The 24,818-nt window shown below is 37.4% G+C and overlaps 1 protein-coding gene across 4 annotated transcripts in view; it reads right to left on the reverse strand.

The window, feature by feature from the left end:
• The window catches only part of MEF2A (myocyte enhancer factor 2A), a 170,988-nt gene that overhangs the window by 16,847 nt on the left and 129,323 nt on the right, over positions 1–24,818 (reverse strand). For all 4 annotated transcript variants that reach the window (XM_037832918.1, XM_037832920.1, XM_037832919.1 and 1 more), the window contains exon 8: positions 20,278–20,465. In XM_037832918.1, coding sequence (XP_037688846.1) covers positions 20,278–20,465 — 188 coding nt within the window. The remainder of the gene's footprint in view (positions 1–20,277; positions 20,466–24,818) is intronic.

Genomic DNA, 24,818 nt, shown 5'->3' on the forward strand with positions numbered 1-24,818 from the left:
ATCCATTTTTAAAATTGGGTTGTATGTTTTCTTACTGAGTTTTGAGGTTCTTTAAATATTCTGGATACAAATCCTTTATTTGATATGTGATTGGTAAGTATGTACTCCTGGTCTGTAGGTTGTCCTTTTCTTCTCTAAATGGTGCCTTTCACAGACAAAAAATTAAAATTTTGATAAAGTCTAACATATCAATTAATTCTTCACGGATCATGCTTTGGTGTTGTAGTTTTCTCCAATGTTCTCTTCTAGCAGTTTCACAGTTTTATGTTTTACATTTAAGTCTATGATCCATTTTGACTTAATTTTTATATAAGGTATGAATGAGGTATGTATCAAAGTTCTTCTGTGTATATAGATGTTAAGTTGCTCCAACATCAATAGTTCTAACAATTTTTCTTTATCCACTGAATTGCCTGTTCATTTTTTTTGAGTCTTTTTTCATTCATTTTTATTGAGATATATTCACATCATGCAGTCATACAAAGCATACATTCAATTGTTCACAGTACCATTATATAGTTAGTTGTGCGTTCATCACCAAAATTAATTTTCGAACACTTTCATTACCATACACACAAATATAGTAAGAAGAAAAATTAAAGTGAAAAAGAACAATTAAAGTAAAAAAGAACACTGGGTGCCTTTTTTTTCCCCCCATTTTTCTACTCATCCATCCATACACTGGACAAAGGGGAGTGTGGTCCATATGGCTTTCCCGATCACAGTCACCCCTCATAAGCTACATTTTTATACAATCGTCTTCAAGATTCATGGGTTCTGGGTTGTAGTTTCACAGTTTCAGGTATTTACTGCTAGCTATTCCAATTCATTAGAACGTAAAAAGGGTTGTCTATATTGTGTGTAAGAGTGCCCACCAGAGTGACCTCTTGGCTCCTTTTGGAATCTATCTCCCATGAAGCTTATTTCATTTCCTTTCACATCCCACTTCTGGTCAAGAAGATGTTCTCTATCCCACAAAGCCGGGTCTAGATTCCTCCACAGGAGACATAGTCCACGTTGCCAGGGAGATTTACTCCCCTGGGTGTCAGATCCCATGTGGGGGAGGGCAGTGATTTCACCTGCCAAGTTGGCTTAGCTAGAGAGAGAGGGCCACATTTCAGCAACAAAGAGGCATTCAGGAGGAGGCTCTTAGGTGCAATTATAGGGAGGCCTAGCCTCTCCTTTGCAGCAACAGTCTTGCCAACGGCAAGCCCTGTGGTAGAGGGCTCAGCCCATCAAACCACCAGTCCCCCATGTCTGTGAGCACATCAGCAACCATCGAGGTGGGGAAGCCCAACACCCCTGAATTCTCCACCAGCTCCTCAAGGGGAGGTTGCATATTTTCCATTGTTCTTTTTTTTTTTATTAACTTTTTAAAAAAATTAACTGTATCAGTAAATATTTTTTTAAACATAAAATAAAAAAACATTTCAAACAAACTGTAACAAGAGAGCAAGAAAGACAACTACCCTAAAATAACTACTTTACTTCCAACATGTTCCTACTCTACCCCAAGAAAATAACCTAATATTCCAACATTTCTGTGAACTTGTTCCTACCATACCCATCAGAAATTAACAAAACATAGTCAATCCTGGGCATTCCCAGAATGTTAAATTTACCCATAATAGCTTATCTGTTCTTATTGGGTTATCATTCCCTCTTCATTAATTGCTCTCTATCACTAGTTCCCCTACATTCTACATTATAAACCATTTATTTTACATTTTTCGATGTTCACATTAGTGGTAGCATATAATATTTCTCTTAGTGCCTGGCTTATTTCACTCAGCATTATGTCTTCAAGGTTCATCAACATTGTCCTATGTTTCACGAATTCATTCCTTCTTACAGCCGCGTAGTATTCCATCGTGTGTATATACCACATTTTATTTATCCACTCATCCGTTGAAGGACATTTGGGTTGTTTCCGTCTCTTGGCAATTGTGAAAAATGCTGCTATGAACACTGGAGTGCAGATATCTGTTCGTGTCACTGCTTTCAGATCTTCCGGGTATATACCAAGAAGCGCAATCACTGGATCGAAGGGTAACTCTATATCTAGTTTTCTAAGGAAGCGCCAGACTGACTTCCAGAGTGGCTGTACCATTATACAGTCCCAGCAACAATGAATAAGAGTTCCAATTTCTCCACATCCCCTCCAGCATTTGTAGTTTCCTGTTTGTTTAATGGCAGCCATTCTAATTGGTGTGAGATGGTATCTCGTTGTGGTCTTAATTTGCATCTCTCTAATAGCTAGTAAAGCTGACATTTTTTTTATGTGTTTCTTGGCCATTTGTATTTCTTATTCAGAGAACTGTCTTTTCATATCTTTTGCCCATTTTATAATTGGGCTGTCTGTACTACTGTCATTGAGTTGTAGGATTTCTTTATATATGCAAGATAACAGTCTTTTGTCAGATACATGGTTTCCAAAAATTTTTTCCCATTGAGTTGGCTACCTCTTCACCTTTTTGACAAGTTCCTCTGAGGTACAGAAACTTCTAAGCTTGAGGAGTTCCCATTTATCTATTTTTTCTTTTGTTGCTTGTGCTTTGGGTGAAGTCTAGGAAGTGGCTGCCTAATAAAACGTCTTGAAGATGTTTCCCTACATTATCTTCCAAGAATTTATTGGTACTGTCTTTTATATTGAGATCTTTGATCCACTTTTGAGTTAATTTTTGTGCAGGGTGTGAGGTAGGGGTCCTCTTTCATTCTTTTGGATATGGATATCCAACTCTCCCAGCCCCATTTGTTGAAAAGACTGCTATGTCCCAGTTCAGTTGCTTTGGGGGCCTTATCAAAGATCAGTCAGCTGTAGATCTAGGGGTCTATCTCCGAATTCTCTATTCTATTCCATTTATCAATGTATCTTTCTTTGTGCCAGTACCATGCTGTTTTGACAACTGTGGCTTTATAATAAGCTTCAAAGTCAGGGAGTGTAAGTCCTCCCACTTCATTTTTTCTTTTTCACAGTGTTTTTAGCAATTTGAGGCATCTTTCCTTTCCAAATAAATTTGATAACTAGCTTTTCCAAGTCTGCAAAGTAGGTTTTTGGAATTTTAATTGGGATTGCATTGAATATGTAGAAGAGTTTGGGTAGAATTGACGTCTTAATGACATTTAGCCTTCCTATCCATGAACATGGAATATTTTTCCATCTTTTAAGGTCCCCTTCCATTTCTTTTAGTAGAGTTAGGTAGTTTTCTTTGTACAGGTCTTTTAAATCTTTGGTTAAGTTTATTCCTAGGTACTTGATTTTTTTAGTTGCTATTGAAAAGGGTATCTTTTTCTTGAGTGTCTCCTCAGCTTGTTCATTTCTAGCATATAGAAACATTACTGACTTATGTGCATTAATACTGTATCCCGCTACTTTGCTAAATTTGTTTATTAGCTCTAGTAGCTGTATCATTGATTTCTCAGGGTTTTCCAGATATAAGATCATATCACCTGCAAATAATGACAGTTTTATTTCTTCCTTTCCAATTTGGATGTCTTTTGTTTCTTTGTCTTGCAGGATTGCCCTGGTTAGCACTTCTAGCACAATGTTGAATAACAGTGGTGACAGTGGGCATCCTTGTCTCGTTCCTGATCTTAGAAGGAAAACTTTCAATTTCTCACCATTGAGTACTATGCTGGCTGTGGGTTTTTCATATATGCTCTTTATCACATTGAGGAAGTTTCCTTCAATTCTTACCGTGTGAAGCATTTTTATCAAAAAGGGTTGTTGGATTTTGTCGAATTCTTTTTCAGCATCTATTAAGATCATCATCTGATTTTTCTCTTTTGATTAGTTAATGTGCTGTAATACATTGATTGATTTTATGTTGAACCATCCTTGCATGCCTGGAATGAACCCCACTTGCTCATGGTGTATGATTTTTTTAATGTGTCTTTGGATTCGATTTGCAAGTATTTTGTTGAGAATTTTTGCATCTATATTCATTAGGGGGATTGGCCTGTAGTTTTCCTTTTTTGTAGCATCTTTGACTGGTTTTGGTTTAGATTGACATTAGCATCATAAAACGTGTTAGGTAGTCTTCCATTTTCTTCAATGTTTTGAAAAAGTTTAAGTAGGACTGGTGTCAGTTCTTTTTGGAAAGTTTGGTAGAATTTCCCTGTGAAGCCATCTGGCCCTGGGCATTTATCTGTGGGAAGCTTTTTGATGAATGACTGGATCTCTTTGTTTGTGACTGGTTGGTTGAGGTCTTCTATTTCTTCTCTGGTCAGTCTAGGTTGTTCATATGTTTCCAGGAAATTGTCCATTTCCTCTGCATTATCCAGTTTGTCAGCATACAGTTGTTCATAGCATCCTCTTATAATTTTTTAAATTTCTTTGGAATCCTTAGTAATGTCACCTTTCTTATTCATTATTTTTTTTATATGGGTCTTCTCTCTTTTTGATTTTGTCAGTCTAGCTAGGGGCTTGTCAATCTTGTTGATCTTCTTAAAGAACCAACTTTTGGTGTTATTTATCCTCTCTATTGTTTTTTTGTTCTCTATGTCATTTATTTCTGCTTTAATCCTTGTTATTTCTTTTCTTCTATTTGGTTTAGGATTGGTTTGCTGTTCATTTTCTAGCCTCTTCAGTTGCTCCATTTGTTCTTTGATTTTAGTGCTTTCTTCTTTTTTAAGGTACGCATTTAGTGCTATAAATTTCCCCCAGTACCGCTTTTGCTCAATCCCATAGGTTTTGGTATGTTGTGTTCCCATTTTCATTCGTCTCTCTATATTTAGCAATTTCTCTTGCTATTTCTTCTTTAACCCACCGATTGTTTAAGGAGTGTGTTGTTTAACCTCCAAGTATTTGTGAATTTTCTAAGTCTCTGATGGTTATTGACTTCTGACTGTATTCCATTGTGGTCAGAGAATGTGCTTTGAATAATTTCAATTTTTCTTTTAATTTATTGAAGCTTGTTTTATGTCCCAGTGTATGATCTATTCTGGAGAAAGTTCTGTGAGCACTAGAGAAGAATGTGTATCCTGGTGATCTGGGATGTAATGTTCTATATATGTCTGTTAAATCCAATTCATTTATCAGATTGTTTAGGTTTTCAATTTCCTTATTAGTTTTCTATCTGATTGATCTATCTATAGGAGAGAGTGATGTGTTGAAGTCTCCCACAATTATTGTGGAAACATCAATTGCTTCCTTTAGTTTTGCCAGTGTTTGTCACATGTATTTTGTGGCATCATGACTGGGTGCATAAACATTTGTGATTGTTATTTCTTCTTGTTGAATTGCCCTTTTTATTAGTATGTAGAGGCCTTTTTTGTCTCTCCGAACATCTTTGCATTTAAAGTCTATTTTATCTGAGATTAATATTGCTGCTACTGCTTTCTTCTGGCTGTAGCTTGCATGCAATATTTTTTTCCATCCTTTCACTTCCAATTTCTTTGTGTCCCTGTGTCTAAGATGAGTCTGTTGTATGCAGCGTATCGATGGTTCATTTGTTTTTTTTGATCCATTCTGCCAATCTATATCTTTTAATTGGGGAATTTAATCCATTTCCATTCAATGTTATTACTCTGAAGGCATTTATTGAATCAGTCATCCTATACTTTGGTTTATGTTTGTCAAAAGTATTTTTTCCCTCTCTCTCTTAATGTCCTTTAATGTACCCATACTCAATCTCTCTAGTAATGAACCTTTCTCCGTATCTCTCCTTTTTTTTTGTTTCTCTGTCAGTAGGGCTCCCTTTAGTATCTCCAGTAGGGCAGGTCTCTTGTTAGCAAATTCTCCAGCATTTGCTTTTCTGTGAAAAAGTTAAACTCTCCCTCAAATGTGAAGGAGAGATTTTCTGGATAAAGAATTCTTGGTTGGCAGTTTTTCTCTCAGAATTTTAAATATGTCATGCCACTGCCTTCTCACCTCCATGGTGGCCGCTGAGTAGTCACTACTTAATCTTATGCTGTTTCCTTTGTAAGTGGTGAATTGCTTTTCTCTTGCTGCTTCCAGAACTTGTTCCTTCTCTTCAGTATTTGGCAATCTGATCAGAATATGTCTCGGAGTGGGTTTATTTGGATTTATTCTATTTGGCGTTTGCTAGGCATTTATGATTTGTATGTTTATGGTGTTTAGAAGATTTGGGAAGTTTTCCCCAACAATTTCTTTGAATACTCTTCCTAGACCTTTACCCTTCTCTTCCCCTTCTGGAACTCCAATGAGTCTAATATTTGGACGTTTTATATTATCTATCATATCCCTGAGGTCCATTTCGCTTTTTTTCGATTTTTTTCCCCATTCTTTCTTTTACTCTTTCATTTTCTGTTCTGTCATCCTCGAGGTCACTGATTCGCTGTTCAGCTTCCTGTAGTCTTGTACTATGAGGATCCAGAATCTTTTTAATTTGGTTGACAGTTTCTTTTATTTCCATAAGATCGTCTATTTTTTTTATTTACTCTTGCAATGTCTTCTTTATGCTGTTCTAGGGTCTTCTTCATGTCCTTTATATCCTGTGCCATGCTCTCACTGTTTGTTTTTAGTTCTTTGATTAATTGCTGCAAGTACTGTGTCTCCTCTGATCTTTTGATTTGGGTGTTTGGGTTTGGGTTATCCATATCGTCTGGTTTTTTCCTATGCTTTAAAATTTTCTGTTGTTTTTGGCCTCTTGGCATTTGCTTAACTTGATAGGGTTCTTTTAGGATATGTAGGCTGATTCAAACAAGCATCTCTGATTTGCCAAGATCTACAGATTCATAGAGTACACTTTCTCTACCTAACCAGCAGATGGCATCCGCGAGTCACCTATTCCCCTCAAGCCACTTCTCCCCCATTTTGTCTTTGTGGTGAGTGGGGGTGTGAGTCTTGTGGGGTCCAGTTGGTGCACCAAGTTTGTGTGTGTAGTTGGTGCTGCCCGCCCTGAATGTGGGGCATGTGTCTGAGCAGTTAGGGAGGAAGAGCGGCTTTAATAATCAAATCTCCCAGGTGTTCCTGGAGATTTAAAGCTGTTGCAATAGTCTAATCCTTCAGTTTAGTCTCGCCACAGCTTGTCTCTGCAACTGACCCACAAGTCCCTGGTATTGGTGAATGGTCTCTGGGACTTGTGAGTGGGTCCGTCTTCCAAGCTGTGCCCTCCTAGGGCCTCTGCTGGGGGATGACTGTGCTACGTCACAGGTGAGCGCCATCCCCCAAGGGAAGTTCTGGGCCACAGGGCCGTTCCCAGTCTGCTGAAAGGATGGCTGAATGGGGCGTGTTATTTTCCCCCTTTTCACACAGCTCCACCTTCCCAGCTCTGGGACAATTAGCTGCTGGTGTGGGAAAGGCTATTGTCCAACGCCCGATATTGTGGTGTGTGCGGGTGTTGTCGCAAACACTTCCTGTCACACTGGGTTGTTTGGGGGCAGTTCTGGGCTGTGGCGCTGGTGCCAGGCAGGAGTGTTCTTAGTCCTCCGGGAAGATGGCTGTAAGGGGGCGCCCCCCTTTTCTTGGAAAGTTGTGTTCAGCGAATTTTCTCAGCCACTAGACTTATTGCTCTGTCCCTCAGAGCTATCTTAGCTCTGCTCTTGCCTGGGCCCGAATTGCAAATCTTTGAGGCTTTCTGTAATGGGCTTCTTAAGAGTAATTGTTTTAGAAAAAGATTAAAAAAAGAAAAAAAGAAAAGGAAGGGCCCTCCTTGCAGATCTAACGGGCTACTGAAATGCATTTAAATTTGCTGAGGTTTGTATTATGGCCCAGGATGTAGTATAATCTGGGAGAATACCCTTTATGCACTGAGAAAGATGTATTTTGCTATTGTTGGGTAAAGTGTTTCATAAATCTCTCTTAGGTCAGGTTGGTTAAGGGTGTTGTTCAGGACATTCAGATCCTTACTGACCTTCCTACCTACTTGTTCTATCAATTACTGAGAAAGGTATGTTGAAGTCTCTAACACTTGTGGATTTTTCCACTTCACCTTCTAGTTCAATCAGTTTTTGCTTTATACATTGTGAAGTTCTGTTTTCACGTGCATACACATTAAAGATTGTTTTTTCTTGTAAAATGGATGCCTTTATCATTTTGTAATGTCTCTCTTATTCTGAACTCTACTTTGCCTGAAATTAATAAACTACCCTAGCTTTCTTCTGGATATTGTTTGCATGGTACATCTTTATTCATTTACCTTTATTCTACCTATGCTTTTGTATTTAAAGTGAGTTTCTTATAGACTGCATATTGTTGGGTCTTGCTTTTTTATTTAAACTGACCATCTTTTAACTGGTGTGTTCAGACGATGTTTAGTGTGACTACTTGTATGACTAGATTAAAATCTACCATCATGCTAGCTACTGTTCTATTTGTTCCGTCTGTTCTTTGTTTTTTTCTTCCATTTCTTAGGTTATTAGAACATTTTTTATAACTCAACTTTATCTCCTCTATTTGACCTATTCATTCACCTTTTAAATTTTTTTCTGTACCTGCATTAACTAAAAACACATCTTTAATTCATCATAGTTTACCTTCAAATAATATTACATCATGTCACTTGCAGAGTAAGGAACTTATCAATAGCATTATCTTCAGTTCCTCCCTCCATTCTTTGTGTATTGTCATATATTTTTACTACGTGCTGTAATCATAAAATACATTGCCTTTTTTGCTTTAGATAACTGCTATCCTTGGAGCAATTAAAAAACTATCTTGGTTTCTAATAGCATTGGTTTTCTAATATCCAATATATGAGAAATGCCTAATTCTAGGACTGGTTCAAGAAATATACAAGATGAGCCTGGCGCATACCATGGTGCCAAAAAGTAAAAAGAAGTGCTCCCTTTCCCTGCAATAAAAGCCAAAAGGGATGGAAATATGCCAAAGGGACACAAAGGATTACTGAGAGAGCTCCCCAGTGGCCAAAGCTAAAACAATCTGAACAAAAGTAAAGATGCAGTAGATTAACCCAAAATATAAAATAAATGCCCATGAGTTCACATTATGATAAGTAAATGATTAAATAAATATATAAATGGGAGAGAACAGATAAATCTCCCATGCAGAAGAATTCCAAATAATTTATGTGTATATATATATATTCTGTCCTCAAGGAGGTAGAGCATAATTCCCCACTCCTTAAGAGTAAGCCAAACAGCAGCTTCCTGCCAAAGAGTAGTGTACTGGAAAAGGGAAGGAATGCTTTACTGTAGAGTGAAGAAAACTGACAACCATTACTTCAGCCAGGTGATCAAGTTTAACATCAACAGTAATTAACCACGTAGACAGGTAAGTACCCTCAATTTGATGTAATAATGGCACTTTAACTCTGTGATCTTCCTCTCACAAATCCATAATCCCGGTCTCATTATGAGAAAAATGTCACACAAATCCTTACTGAGGGACATTCTACAAAATACCTGATTAGTATCTCTCAAAATTGTTAAGGTCATTAAACCAAGAAAAGTCTTAGAACTTTTCATCACAGCCAAGAGGAGCCTAAGGAAACATGACTACTAAATGCAATGTGGGATCCTGTATTTGGTAAAAATTAAGAAAATGTGACCAAAGTATGGACTTTAGTTAATAATAATGTATTGGCATTGGTTCATTAGTCGTAATTAATGTAAGGTGCATGGAGGAATGGAGAGTGTAGCATACGTACTAGGGAAATCTGTATGATCTCCACAATTTTTCCCTGAGTCTAAAACTTCTAAAATAAAAACTTCATTAAAAACTAAGCAGGAGGCGGGGCAAGATGGCAGACTGGTGAGCTGTATGTTTTAGTTACTCCTCCAGGAAAGTAGGTAGAAAGCCAGGAACTGCGTGGACTGGACACCACAGAGCAATCTGACTTTGGGCATACTTCATACAACACTCATGAAAATGTGGAACTGCTGAGATCAGCGAAATCTGTAAGTTTTTGCGGCCAGGGGACCCGCGCCCCTCCCTGCCAGGCTCAGTTCCGTGGGAGGAGGGGCTGTCAGCTCCGGGAAAGAGAAGGGAGAACTGCAGTGGCAGCCCTTATCGGAAACTCATTCTACTGATCCAAACTCCAACCATAGATAGACTGAGACCAGACACCAGAGAATCTGAGAGCAGCCAGCCCAGCAGAGAGGAGACAGGCATAGAAAAAAAACAACACGAAAAACTCCAAAATAAAAGCGGAGGATTTTTGGAGTTCTGGTGAACATAGAAAGGGGAAGGGCCCTGAGGCGCATATGCAAATCCCGAAGAAAAGCTGATCTCTCTGCCCTGTGGACCTTTCCTTAATGGCCCTGGTTGCTTTGTCTCTTAGCATTTCAATAACCCATTAGATCTCTGAGGAGGGCCCGTTTTTTTTTTTGTTGTTGTTGTTGTTGTTTTTAATCCTTTTTTCTTTTTCTAAAACAATTACTCTAAGAAGCCCAATACAGAAAGCTTCAAAGACTTGCTATTTGGGCAGGTCAAGTCAAGAGCAGAACTAGGAGAGCTCTGAGACAAAACGCAATAATCCAGTGGCTGAGAAAATTCACTAAACACCACAACTTCCCAAGAAAAGGGGGGTCTCCACTCACAGCCATCATCCTGGTGGACAGGAAACACTCCTGCCCATCGCCAGCCCCATAGCCCAGAACTGCCCCAGACAACCCAATGTGACGGAAGTGCTTCAAATAACAGGCACACACCACAAAACTGGGCGTGGACATTAGCCTTCCCTGCAACCTCAGCTGATTGTCCCAGAGTTGGGAAGGTAGAGCAGTGTGAATTAACAAAGCCCCATTCAGCCATCATTTCAGCAGACTGGGAGCTTCCCTACACAGCCCAGCAGCCCAGAACTGCCCTGGGGGGATGGCACTCACCTGTGACATAGCACAGTCATCCCTCAACAGAGGACCCGGGGTGCACGGCCTGGAAGAGGGGCCCACTTCCAAGTCTCAGGAGCCATACGCCAATACCAAGGACTTGTGGGTCAGTGGCAGAGACAAACTGTGGCAGGACTGAACTGAAGGATTAGACTATTGCAGCAGCTTTAAAACTCTAGGATCACCAGGGAGATTTGATTGTTAGAGCCACCCCCCCCCTCCCCGACTGCCCAGAAACACGCCCCATATACAGGGCAGGCAACACCAACTACACACGCAAGCTTGGTACACCAATTGGGCCCTACAAGACTCACTCCCCCACTCACCAAAAAGGCTAAGCAGGGGAGAACTGGCTTGTGGAGCACAGGTGGCTCGTGGACGCCACCTGCTGGTTAGTTAGAGAAAGTGTACTCCACGAAGCTGTAGAGCTGATAAATTAGAGATAAGGACTTCAATTGGTCTACAAATCCTAAAAGAACCCTATCAAGTTCAGCAAATGCCACGAGGCCAAAAACAACAGAAAATTATAAAGCATATGAAAAAACCAGACGATATGGATAACCCAAGCCCAAGCATTCAAATCAAAAGACCAGAAGAGACACAGCACCTAGAGCAGCTACTCAAAGAACTAAAGATGAACAATGAGACCATAGTACGGGAGATAAAGGAAATCAAGAAGACCCTAGAAGAGCATAAAGAAGACATTGCAAGACTAAATAAAAAAATGGATGATCTTATGGAAATTAAAGAAACTGTTGACCAAATTAAAAACATTCTGGACACTCATAGTACAAGACTAGAGGAAGTTGAACAACGAATCAGTGACCTCGAAGATGACAGAATGGAAAATGAAAGCATAAAAGAAAGAATGGGGAAAAAAATTGAAAAAATCGAAATGGACCTCAGGGATATGATAGATAATATGAAACATCCAAATATAAGACTCATTGGTGTCCCAGAAGAGGAAGAAAAGGGTAAAGGTCTAGGAAGAGTATTCAAAGAAATTGTTGGGGAAAACTTCCCAAATCTTCTAAACAACATAAATACACAAATCATAAATGCTCAGCGAACTCCAAATAGAATAAATCCAAAAAAACCCACTCCGAGACATATACTGATCACACTGTCAAACACAGAAGAGAAGGAGCAAGTTCTCAAAGCAGCAAGAGAAAAGCAATTCACCACATACAAAGGAAACAGCATAAGACTAAGTAGTGACTACTCAGCAGCCACCATGGAGGCAAGAAGGCAGTGGCACGATATATTTAAAATTCTGAGTGAGAAAAATTTCCAGCCAAGAATACTTTATCCAGCAAAGCTCTCCTTCAAATCTGAAGGAGAGCTTAAATTTTTCACAGACAAACAAATGCTGAGAGAATTTGCTAACAAGAGACCTGCCCTACTGGAGATACTAAAGGGAGCCCTACAGACAGAGAAACAAAGACAGGACAGAGAGACTTGGAGAAAGGTTCAGTACTAAAGAGATTCGGTATGGGTACAATAAAGGATATTAATAGAGAGAGGGAAAAATATGGCAAACATAAACCAAAGGATAAGATGGCCGATTAAAGAAATGCCTTCACGGTTATAACGTTGAATGTAAATGGATTAAACTCCCCAATTAAAAGATATAGATTCGCAGAATGGATCAAAAAAAATGAACCATCAATATGTTGCATACAAGAGACTCATCTTAGACACAGGGACACAAAGAAACTGAAAGTGAAAGGATGGAAAAAAGTATTTCATGCAAGCTACAGCTAAAAGAAAGCAGGTGTAGCAATATTAATCTCAGATAAAATAGACTTCAAATGCAGGGATGTTTTGAGAGACAAAGAAGGCCACTACGTACTAATAAAAGGGGCAATTCAGCAAGAAGAAAAAACAATCGTAAATGTCTATGCACCCAACCAAGGTGCCACAAAATACATGAGAGAAACACTGGCAAAACTAAAGGAAGCAATTGATGTTTCCACAATAATTGTGGGAGACTTCAACACATCACTCTCTCCTATAGACAGATCAACCAGACAGAAGACCAATAAGGAAATTGAAAACCTAAACAATCTGATAAATGAATTAGATTTAACAGACATATACAGGACATTACATCCCAAATCACCAGGATACACATACTTTTCTAGTGCTCATGGAACTTTATCCAGAATAGATCATATGCTGGGACATAAAACAAGCCTCAATAAATTTAAAAAGATTGAAATTATTCAAAGCACATTCTCTGACCACAATGGAATACAATTAGAAGTCAATAACCATCAGAGACTTAGAAAATTCATAAATACCTGGAGGTTAAACAACACACTCCTAAACAATCAGTGGGTTAAAGAAGAAATAGCAAGAGAAATTGCTAAATATATAGAGACGAATGAAAATGAGAACACAACATACCAAAACCTATGGGATGCAGCAAAAGCAGTGCTAAGGGGGAAATTTATAGCACTAAACGCATATATTAAAAAGGAAGAAAGAGCCAAAATCAAAGAACTAATGGATCAACTGAAGAAGCTAGAAAATGAACAGCAAACCAATCCTAAACCAACTAGAAGAAAAGAAATAACAAGGATTAAAGCAGAAATAAATGACATAGAGAACAAAAAAACAATAGAGAGGATAAATATCACCAAAAGTTGGTTCTTTGAGAAGATCAACAAGATTGACAAGCCCCTAGCTAGACTGACAAAATCAAAAAGAGAGAAGACCCATATAAACAAAATAATGAATGAAAAAGGTGACATAACTGCAGATCCTGAAGAAATTAAAAAAATTATAAGAGGATACTATGAACAACTGTATGGCAACAAACTGGATAATGTAGAGGAAATGGACAATTTCCTGGAAACATATGAACAACCTAGACTGACCAGAGAAGAAATAGAAGACCTCAACCAACCCATCACAAGCAAAGAGATCCAATCAGTCATCAAAAATCTTCCCACAAATAAATGCCCAGGGCCAGATGGCTTCACAGGGGAATTCTACCAAACTTTCCAGAAAGAACTGACACCAATCCTACTCAAACTCTTTCAAAACATTGAAGAAAATGGAACACTACCTAACTCATTTTATGAAGCTAACATCAATCTAATACCAAAACCAGGCAAAGATGCTACAAAAAAGGAAAACTACCGGCCAATCTCCCTAATGAATATAGATGCAAAAATCCTCAACAAAATACTTGCAAATCGAATCCAAAGACACATTAAAAAAATCATACACCATGACCAAGTGGGGTTCATTCCAGGCATGCAAGGATGGTTCAACATAAGAAAAACAATCAATGTATTACAACACATTAACAAGTCAAAAGGGAAAAATCAATTGATCATCTCAATAGATGCTGAAAAAGCATTTGACAAAATCCAACATCCCTTTTTGATAAAAACACTTCAAAAGGTAGGAATTGAAGGAAACTTCCTCAACATGATAAAGAGCATATATGAAAAACCGACAGCCAGCATAGTACTCAATGGTGAGAGACTGAAAGCCTTCCCTCTAAGATCAGGAACAAGACAAGGATGCCCGCTGTCACCACTGTTATTCAACATTGTGCTGGAAGTGCTAGCCAGGGCAATCCGGCAAGACAAAGAAATAAAAGGCATCCAAATTGGAAAAGAAGAAGTAAAACTGTCATTGTTTGCAGATGATATGATCTTATATCTAGAAAACCCTGAGAAATCGACGATACACCTACTAGAGCTAATAAACAAATTTAGCAAAGTAGCGGGATACAAGGTTAATGCACATAAGTCAGTAATGTTTCTGTATGCTAGAAATGAACAAACTGAAGAGACACTCAAGAAAAAGATACCATTTTCAATAGCAACTAAAAAAATCAAGTACCTAGGAATAAACTTAACCAAAGATGTAAAAGACCTATACAAAGAAAACTACATAACTCTACTAAAAGAAATAGAAGGGGACCTTAAAAGATGGAAAAATATTCCATGTTCATGGATAGGAAGACTAAATGTCATTAAGATGTCAATTCTACCCAAACTCATCTACAGATTCAATGCAATCCCAATCAAAATTCCAACAACCTACTTTGCAGACTTGGAAAAGCTAGTTATCAAATTTATTTGGAAAGGGAAGATGCCTCGAATTGCTAAAGACACTCTAAAAAAGAAAAACGAAGTGGGAGGACTTACACTCCCTGACTTTGAAGCTTATTATAAAGCCACAGTTGCCAAAACAGCATGGTACTGGCACAAAGATAGACATATAGATCAATGGAATCAAATTGAGAATTCAGAGATAGACCCTCAGATCTATGGCCGACTGATCTTTGATAAGGCCCCCAAAGTCACTGAACTGAGTCATAATGGTCTTTTTAACAAATGGGGCTGGGAGAGTTGGATATCCATATCCAAAAGAATGAAAGAGGACCCCTACCTCACCCCCTACACAAAAATTAACTCAAAATGGACCAAAGATCTCAATATAAAAGAAAGTACCATAAAACTCCTAGAAGATAATGTAGGAAAACATCTTCAAGACCTTGTATTAGGCGGCCACTTCCTAGACTTTACACCAAAAGCACAAGCAACAAAAGAGAAAATAGATAAATGGGAACTCCTCAAGCTTAGAAGTTTCTGCACCTCAAAGGAATTTCTCAAAAAGGTAAAGAGGCAGCCAACTCAATGGGAAAAAATTTTTGGAAACCATGTATCTGACAAAAGACTGATATCTTGCATATATAAAGAAATCCTACAACTCAATGACAATAGTACAGTCGTCCCAATTATAAAATGGGCAAAAGATATGAAAAGACAGTTCTCTGAAGAGGAAATACAAATGGCCAAGAAACACATGAAAAAATGTTCAGCTTCACTAGCTATTAGAGAGATGCAAATTAAGACCACAATGAGATACCATCTAACACCAATTAGAATGGCTGCCATTAAACAAACAGGAAACTACAAATGCTGGACGGGATGTGGAGAAATTGGAACTCTTATTCACTGTTGGTGGGACTGTATAATGGTTCAGCCACTCTGGAAGTCAGTCTGGCAGTTCCTTAGAAAACTAGATATAGAGTTACCATTCGATCCAGCGATTGCACTTCTCGGTATATACCCGGAAGATCGGAAAGCAGGGACACGAACAGATATCTGCACGCCAATGTTCATAGCAGCATTATTCACAATTGCCAAAAGATGGAAACAACCCAAATGTCCTTCAACAGATGAGTGGATAAATAAAATGTGGTATATACACACGATGGAATACTACGCGGCAGTAAGAAGGAACGATCTCGTGAAACATATGACAACATGGATGAACCTTGAAGACATAATGCTAAGCGAATAAGCCAGGCACAAAAAGAGAAATATTATATGCTACCACTAATGTGACCTTTGAAAAATGTAAAACAAATGGCTTATAATGTAGAATGTAGGGGAACTAGCAATAGAGAACAGTTAAGGAAGGGGGAACAATAATCCAAGAAGAACAGATAAGCTATTTAACGTTCTGGGGATGCCCAGGAATGACTATGGTCTGTTAATTTCTGACGGATATAGTAGGAGCAAGTTCACAGAAATGTTGCTATATTAGGTAACTTTTTTGGGGTAAAGTAGGAACATGTTGGAAGTTAAGCAGTTATCTTAGGTTAGTTGTCTTTTTCTTACTCCCTTGTTATGGTCTCTTTGAAATGTTCTTTTATTATATGTTTGTTTTCTTTTTAACTTTTTTTTCATACAGTTGATTTAAAAAAGAAGGGAAAGTTAAAAAAAAAAAAAAAAAACAAGGAAAAAAAAAGATGCAGTGCCCCCTTGAGGAGCCTGTGGAGAATGCAGGGTATTCGCCTACCCCACCTCCATGGTTGCTAACATGACCACAGACATAGGGGACTGGTGGTTTGATGGGTTGAGCCCTGTACCATCGGTTTTACCCTTGGGAAGACGGTTGCTGCAAAGGAGAGGCTAGGCCTCCCTATGGTTGTGCCTAGGAGCCTCCTCCCGGGTGCCTCTTTGTTGCTCAGATGTGGCCCTGTCTCTCTAGCTAAGCCAACTTGAAAGGTGAAATCACTGCCCTCCCCCCTACGTGGGATCAGACACCCAGGGGAGTGAATCTCCCTGGCAACGTGGAATATGACTCCCGGGGAGGAATGTAGACCTGGCATCGTGGGACGGAGAACATCTTCTTGACCAAAAGGGGGATGTGAAAGGAAATGAAATAAGCTTCAGTGGCAGAGAGAATCCAAAAGGAGCCGAGAGGTCACTCTGGTGGGCACTCTTACGCACACTTTAGACAACCCTTTTTAGGTTCTAAAGAATTGGGGTAGCTGGTGGTGGATACCTGAAACTATCAAACTACAACCCAGAACCCATGAATCTCGAAGACAGTTGTATAAAAATGTAGCTTATGAGGGGTGACAAGGGGATTGGGAAAGCCATAAGGACCACACTCCACTTTGTCTAGTTTATGGATGGATGAGTAGAAAAATAGGGGAAGGAAACAAACAGACAAAGGTACCCAGTGTTCTTTTTTACTTCAATTGCTCTTTTTCACTCTAATTATTATTCTTGTTATTCTTGTGTGTGTGCTAATGAAGGTGTCAGGGATTGATTTGGGTGATGAATGTACAACTATGTAATGGTACTGTGAACAATCGAAAGTACGATTTGTTTTGTATGACTGCGTGGTATATTACTATATCTCAATAAAATGAAGATTAAAAAAAAAAAAAAAAAAGACATAATGCTGAGCAAAATAAGCCAGGCACAAAAAGAGAGATATTGTATGTTACCACTAATGTGAATTCTGTGAAAAATGTACAATGTTTTATACTGTAGAATGTAGGGGACCTAGAGATACCAATTAGTGGAGGGGGAATGATAATCTAATAAGAACAGATAAACTATGGAGGGTAATCTCAATGTTATGGGAATGCTCAGGAATGATTATGGTTTGTAAACTTTCTTGGATATAGTAAGATCATGTTGGAAGCAACTAGAGTTATTTTAGGTTTTTTTTTTCTCTTATTCCTTTGTTTTCTTAGGGGTTGTTAATTTTCTTGGGGTATGGTAGGAACATGTTGGAAGCAATGTAGTTATTTTAGATTATTTGTTTTTCTTACTCCTCTGTTTGGACATGGTTTATTAATTTTCTTGGGGTATGGTAGGAACATATTGGAAGCAAAGTAGTTATTTTAGGTTATTTGTTTTCCTTAATCCATTGCTTTGTTTGAAATGTTGTGGGGTTTTTTTGGTTGTTGTTTGCCTGTTTGTTTTTAATTTTTTGATAAACAAAGTTAAAAAAATTGAAAAAAAATCAGTAGAAAAATGGGAGTAAAAACTAAATGACAAATAGGGTGGGATGGGGGGATGGTTTGGGTATTCTCTTTTCACTTTTATTTTTTATTCTTATTCTGATTCTTTCTGATGTAAGGAAAATGTTCAGAAATAGATTGTGGTGATGAACGCATAACTATATGATCATACTGTGAACAGTTGATTGTATACCATGGATGACTGTATGGTTTGTGAATATATTTCAATAAAACTGAATTAAAAAAAAAAAAAAAAACTAAGCGAAACTGGATTTTATTTTATCTTCATTTATTCCATTTCTATGGTTTTTTTCATTTCTTTGTGTGGATCCAAGTTTTTGCTTCTATCTGAAGGGCTTCCTTTAACATTTCTTATAGAGTAGGTCTGCTGGCAATAAAGTCTTTATTTCTCCTTCAATTCTGAATATTTTTGCTGGGTACAGAATTCTGCATTGACAGCTTTTGTTTTTTAATTTCAGCACTTTAAATAAGTTACTTTATTTTTCTAGCTTACACGGTTTCTGAAGTTATGATATCAATTCTTATCTTTATTCCTCTGTGTGTGTCTTTTCTCTGGCTGCCTTTAGGATTTTGTCTTTTGATTTTAACAGTCCGAATATGTGCATGTGTGTTTTGGTGGTATTTATCTTACTTAGTGTTGTTTATTATCTCTTCAAATATTTCTTTTGCCCCACTCTCTCTCTGGGATTCCAATTACACATACGCTAAGCTGTTTGATAATGTCCAACGACTTCTGGTCACTTCGTTCTGTTTTTTATTTTACTTTACTCTTCTGTTTTATTTCAGCTCAGGTAACTTCTATTGACTTTTGTTCCAAAGGAGAAAAAGGGGAGAAGGATTCAGAAAAAAACTTTTTGCACTTACTGCAAGAGACACTTTTTCAGGGCACTCTTAATCTTCTGAGTGCCTGGTGAGTGCTTTTTTAGAGAAAAAGTCTACAAGAGAATGCAGACCCCTATATTTGTGACCCCCAAGTACACGTGGCCTCCAGCAACTCATCACCCTAACTTAACTCTCATTGCCTGTGTCTTTGCTGCATCTTGCCCAGATATGTCTTCTCTCCCTACAGGTGTCTCCCACTAGAGTCTGGGCTGCTGGCTGCTCTGAAATCTCAGAACTAGAATGGATCCAAGGAAAATTATGAACTTGCTGTATGTCCAACTTTTTTTCACTGTAAGGTTGAGAGCAACACAGTTTCCATCTTTGTCTATCTCCAAGTAAAAAAGCATGTCTTTGTTTTTTAACCCAAAGTACAGGACTCAGAATTTTGCTTCTGGTCCTATTTTGTACCATCTTGGACATGTAATAACCTCTAGCTCAGTTTATTCATCTCTACTCAGCCAACATCACAGTCTAATTTAGAATCATTGGAGACGACACATATAAACATGTTTAGGAATCTATAAAGCATTATAAAAATGTGGAATTATTACTTAAGCCCAATAATTATCACTTCCAGTTAGCAAAAAGTCAAGTGGCAAGTTTAGCAGCTGTGCAGGAGAAAGAACACCCTGACACATCACTTAGCATGTTAGTGGTCAAACAGATGCTAAACAAAGAATAGTCTTAAAACTTGCATACATATTCCAATTCTTTTCTACAAGAGACTAAGGAGAAAAAAACAACAACGTATTCTCCTGTTTTTCATAAATACAGACTTGAGGTTCAGAAGTAAATGAGGCTGGAATTAAAAAGGCATTGTCAAGGGATGAGGAGGGAAGGTTATTTGAGAAGGATTAAGCAAAGAAATTATTTGAAGAATAACTCATTCAAGTTTTTATATTCTTCCCTATTCTACAATGGTTTACTTTGGTAGAATTTTCTAAGAAACAATTTAGCATTTCTTTCACAGAAAACCATGTATAATAATTACTACAAGTACATAAATGACAAAAAAGAAATACTTAAGTTGGGTTTCATTCATCAATTTGGGGATAAGATCCCTAAGCAAAGATTCCAGCCTGGTACAGTTAAAAGCATAATAACCTCTTGAATATTTAGCTTTAATGTTAAATAACTATTGACCAGATTTATTTCCTACTTTTCCATACTTTGATATCTGTACATTTAAAAGACTTGTCTTTTCAAATGCTAATTTTGAAGAGAAACATTCATTGAAAAATGGACTGAATTCCATAGAGGAAGGCATAGACTAATTATGTATAAAATACATGCTTTAAAGAATAAAGTTTAAGAAGGGTTCAATTTACCAATGGAGGCATCATGCCTTTGCTGGAAGGGGGAATGACAACTCGAAGATCTGGTTTTCGACTGCTCATTCCAAGATTGCCGCCACCAGGAGGAGGGGGAGACTTTGTAGGCATGACTTTGCCTAAACTATTTGCACCAGTAGTGCCAATCAAATTTGGAGACGCTCTTGAGTTCACAAAGCCATTCCCTGGAAAAAAGAAATACCACTCATTAACATGGGAAGAGTCATTAAAATACTTTGACAAAAATATGAAGCAAGTTTTCCCCTATCCCAGTTGGAAATGTATTTTATAACAATGTATGGATTTAATGAGGCTTCTCATTCATACCAGGGACCAAGATCATGGAGCTATTGTTAAAAAAATGCTTTAGAATGTCTAGCCATTCATTCTTATGACAACAAAGGCACTGCTAGGTTCTGAGTACTGGGCTAGGTATCAGGGCTGCTCCTTAACTGCAGCTCATCTAGCACACAGCTCTAATGCCTCATTTTCACCAAGCACTTCTTCCTTCTGGCTTTATTGCTGCCTGCTCTGTTTCTTTAGGTGCCATTAAGGTCCTAATTAAATATTTGTGATTTACCTGACATCAGTCATCTTATTCCTACTTTTTAACTTTCCCTATTAGAACCGTTCATCTCTCTCTCTCATCCATTTCTCTTAAATGAAATAAATATGCACATGGCATGTTCTGTGTACACAGTACTTTTGGGTATCAGCTGACGTAGAAGATAAAAATAGGTAACTATCCCTATCTTCATGGATACTGTAGTCACTCTAGTCCTTCCGACATGTAGCAGCCATGTGGTTTGGGTGGAGGTCACTCCACTTCAATCCCCTTGCCATACTGGCTTGGTGACAGGCATCTGACTCAGGCCTAAGCCGAGTATGGGGCCTTCCTCCCAGTCACAGTGACTGGACCCAGGAACGCACAGCCAGAGTCTAGGTGAAGAAGGTGTTCCATGGTTGAAAGGGAGGTTCCCCCGTCTCCTAAATGTGACTGTGGAAGCACTTTATTCTCAAGCCAGTTTGAGACTCAGAAGAAAACCAGAAAGGGGAAAAAGCTGACACACAAAGGTGAATTGCAGAGAAATGAAGTAAAAGCCCCAATTAAACCATGCTCATAGTTTGTGCCATTTATGGATTTTTTCATGTATATAAATCTCCTGTATTATTTAATTTAATAAATTTCCTACAGTATTTACACAGGCCTGAGGTGGTTTTCTGTTAGTTGTAACTGATAGTATCCTAATAGAAATAACTACAATTTACTAATTTACAAAAAGTAGTTAAGTAACAAGTATACAGGAACATAAAATGTTCATTTATAAAACAAAGACTATATATTCCATTTCAATTTCTAAGAAAATGGTAAATAAAGTAGGGAAGAACAGAAAACAACATTATATGATATATTAAAAAATAGATATTTTTTGAAAATTTAATTACCAAATCTTAAGATACAATGTTAACTGCCCACAGAAATATATCATAGTTCACTATACTTTTCCATAATGATAAAATAAACTCAACTTTATAATCAAAGAATAAAACACTTTAAGTTCACTATGTGCAAAATTTACTTTTAGTAACGAATAGAGACTTACTGCCACAAATATTGTACCATTATTCTATTTCGAACAGGCCCCAGTGTCTAAATTCCGTCCATTACAATAAACAGATGTTAATTTAAGAGCACTGCATAAATTCTTAAGCTTAAAATTTTAGCTTAAAATACCATTCTGACGACTGAAGAGGCCTCCTGTGTAGACTCAGCATTCACAGTCATCAATAGTAGTAATAATGAAGAGCTACTTTTACTATTTGAAAATAAACTTTTAAACATCTATTATGTGTTGAGCACTAAGTAGTGGAGAGGACATAGGAAGGAAGATTAAAAAAAAAAAATCCACATGGTCTTAAGAAGCTTTCCACCTAGTTTCCCAAGAGCAGGCACATACTACAGAGGCATGAATATGCCAACATTACAATTAAAGTAGGGCAAAAGCAACACAACCAAGAGTAACCAGACAAAAGTTACAAGGAAATAGAAAGCGGGTATATGGAATTAATTAGGAAAATACTGTGGAATTAACTACTGAGCACTCTGAAAGGATAAAGAATGACAGAAGGAGACAGAAGGAAGGCATTATGGATAAAGGTGAGAAAAACGATACCCTAAAGCATGAATGAACAAGGCCTAAGGAATGGTAGAGCAGATAAGCATGGTGAGGTCATGGCTCTAGAGATTATCAGAAGAAAAATGAGGTTGGGGAGAGAGCTGTATTTGTTCTGCTCCTTTTCTTTCAGTATAAAACCAAAAAAGAAAAGAATCCAATAAAAGTAAGGAGATGCTAGATGTTACGAATATATACAGAAAGCTATTTTAAGAGACATGTAGAAACCAACCTAAATGGAATATCAGCTGTGTACCTAACACTGGCTTAAGAACTTCCTCTAATCTAACCCTAAAATATACTGTATTCTGAGGAATGAAATGATTTGCCTTAAAGAACTGCAATGAGTTAATGACAAAAATACAATTACTTATTATGCATATTTTTCACTTCAAGAACTTTTGTATCAGTTTATCAGATCATTTTCTATCTACGAAATGTTTCTCGAACAGAATAAAGATGATTATTTAAAAACTTAAAATCTGCATACTGCATTGGCAATTTATAAAGCACTTTCAGAATATTATATAATGAATAGGGTAAGCTGATGAACAGACATAGGCATTCTAAAATTAAAAAAAAATAACTAGAAAGAGACGGGTGATGAGTTCTTAAAAGATAACCTGCTGAAGAAAATGGATGCTTTAATATATCCATTCATACATTTAAAGTTTGAAAAAGGTATTACTTAGTTGAGTTGAGTTGTTCACATAAGAGAAACAAAAAAATTGACATTTTGCCAATGTGATATAATCAAATTTCATGGATCCTGATGACTACATATTCAAGTTAGTGTTCTGAATACCAAGAGATAAAGAAAACAGAGAAGTGAGGTGTGGCATTTGAAAGAATTGGCCTGTATTTCTTCAGCAATCGTGGTTCAGAATGTCAGGATACCAGAGGATCAGTACTATTTTTAACCCCTTACTCACACCGAATTCCTCTTGCCTTCTCCAAACATTTACCAAGTTTTGAGGTCACAGTTTTAATTCATTTGTGTGATTTAATTTTGCTGTGGGGACTGACATTTCAGTCAGCCCTAGAAAGCTTTTCCCTGCATTCTGCTTCCCTTATCTTGAAGGGGTATGTGTTAAATCAGGGTTGCCTTTCCATGGCCGACAGAGTAATTCACAGCATAGTAAGTTTCAGAAAGTGGTGCTGTTGAAAAAACAACCTCTCCGTTAGGTCATCCTTGATGGAGAAGAGGTCCTGCACAAGTTGGGCAGAGATAATCTGCAAATCAGACACCTGAAGGACACAAAATGTTTATCAAATAATTTAATTTAAAAAAAAACAGGAGGGTTTAACACAGACTCCATACTGCATAGCAATCTGAGACTGTTATATTAACATTCAAATGTACATATTAATATTGTTTCCCTTAATTACATAATGGCACGAATGTGTGTCCTTGGTATGACTCATATTTAGAAGATTCTATTTACTCGATTTGCACTCATATCTGAAAGACAAAGCAGAATATTCCCTCAAACGCATAGTAAGATGATGCAAGGAATACATCAAGAAACATTCGTACTGTTTTCCCATGCAGAGTCTATGATGCTTTTCAGCCAGATTTGATACCACAGTAACGCATAAGTATCGAATTACAAGAATGAAAGAGGATCTAAGAGCACAGTATTTCTTAGCATAAAGTGAGAAGTCTGCAACATATTATGATTACAGGATGAAGTAAGTGTTTGGCAATTTGTCAGATGCAGCTGAAATAATCTCACAAGCACCATTTGTTATTTTGTAGAATGTAGTGATGTTCTTCCTAATATATGTTTTCTTACTCCAATTCATTTTTTATGACAAAAATGAAGATACTGATGAGACAGACTTTTGAGGAAGATACTTTCAGCATACAGCTCACCTTGCCATAGCTTATAAATACAGGAATTAGAGTATCTACTCTAAATGAATAAACTCCATTTAATTTGACTGTTGTTAAAATGTGTTTTCAATTTTTATGGCAATTTACTGCCCTAACACAAACATGACAAAAATGATCTTGAGCAAACTGCATACCAATGCCTACAGAAATTTAATATAGCTAATCTCATTTATGGTCCTACAGTTAGCTATAAAACAGCTCATTTAATTATATCAGTCTGGCTCATTTCAGAATATAAATCACATCAGCTGATATAATGCACTCATGTGGCTAGAAAGTACTCAGTGACCTTAATACTGTTCTTCTAGGGCCAAATTGTAGACGATGATGTCATTAACATTTTATTATGAATTCATTTCAGAGGTTGAACTGATACACAAATTTCAAACGATTCTGAAAAACTAATCCAAAGCAAGATTCAAGAATTGAATTTGATGTTTCCTAAAATTTGACAATCTTTCAGCTGA

The sequence above is a fragment of the Choloepus didactylus genome, chromosome 4, assembly GCF_015220235.1.
Source record: "Choloepus didactylus isolate mChoDid1 chromosome 4, mChoDid1.pri, whole genome shotgun sequence".
Lineage (NCBI taxonomy): Eukaryota > Metazoa > Chordata > Mammalia > Pilosa > Megalonychidae > Choloepus > Choloepus didactylus.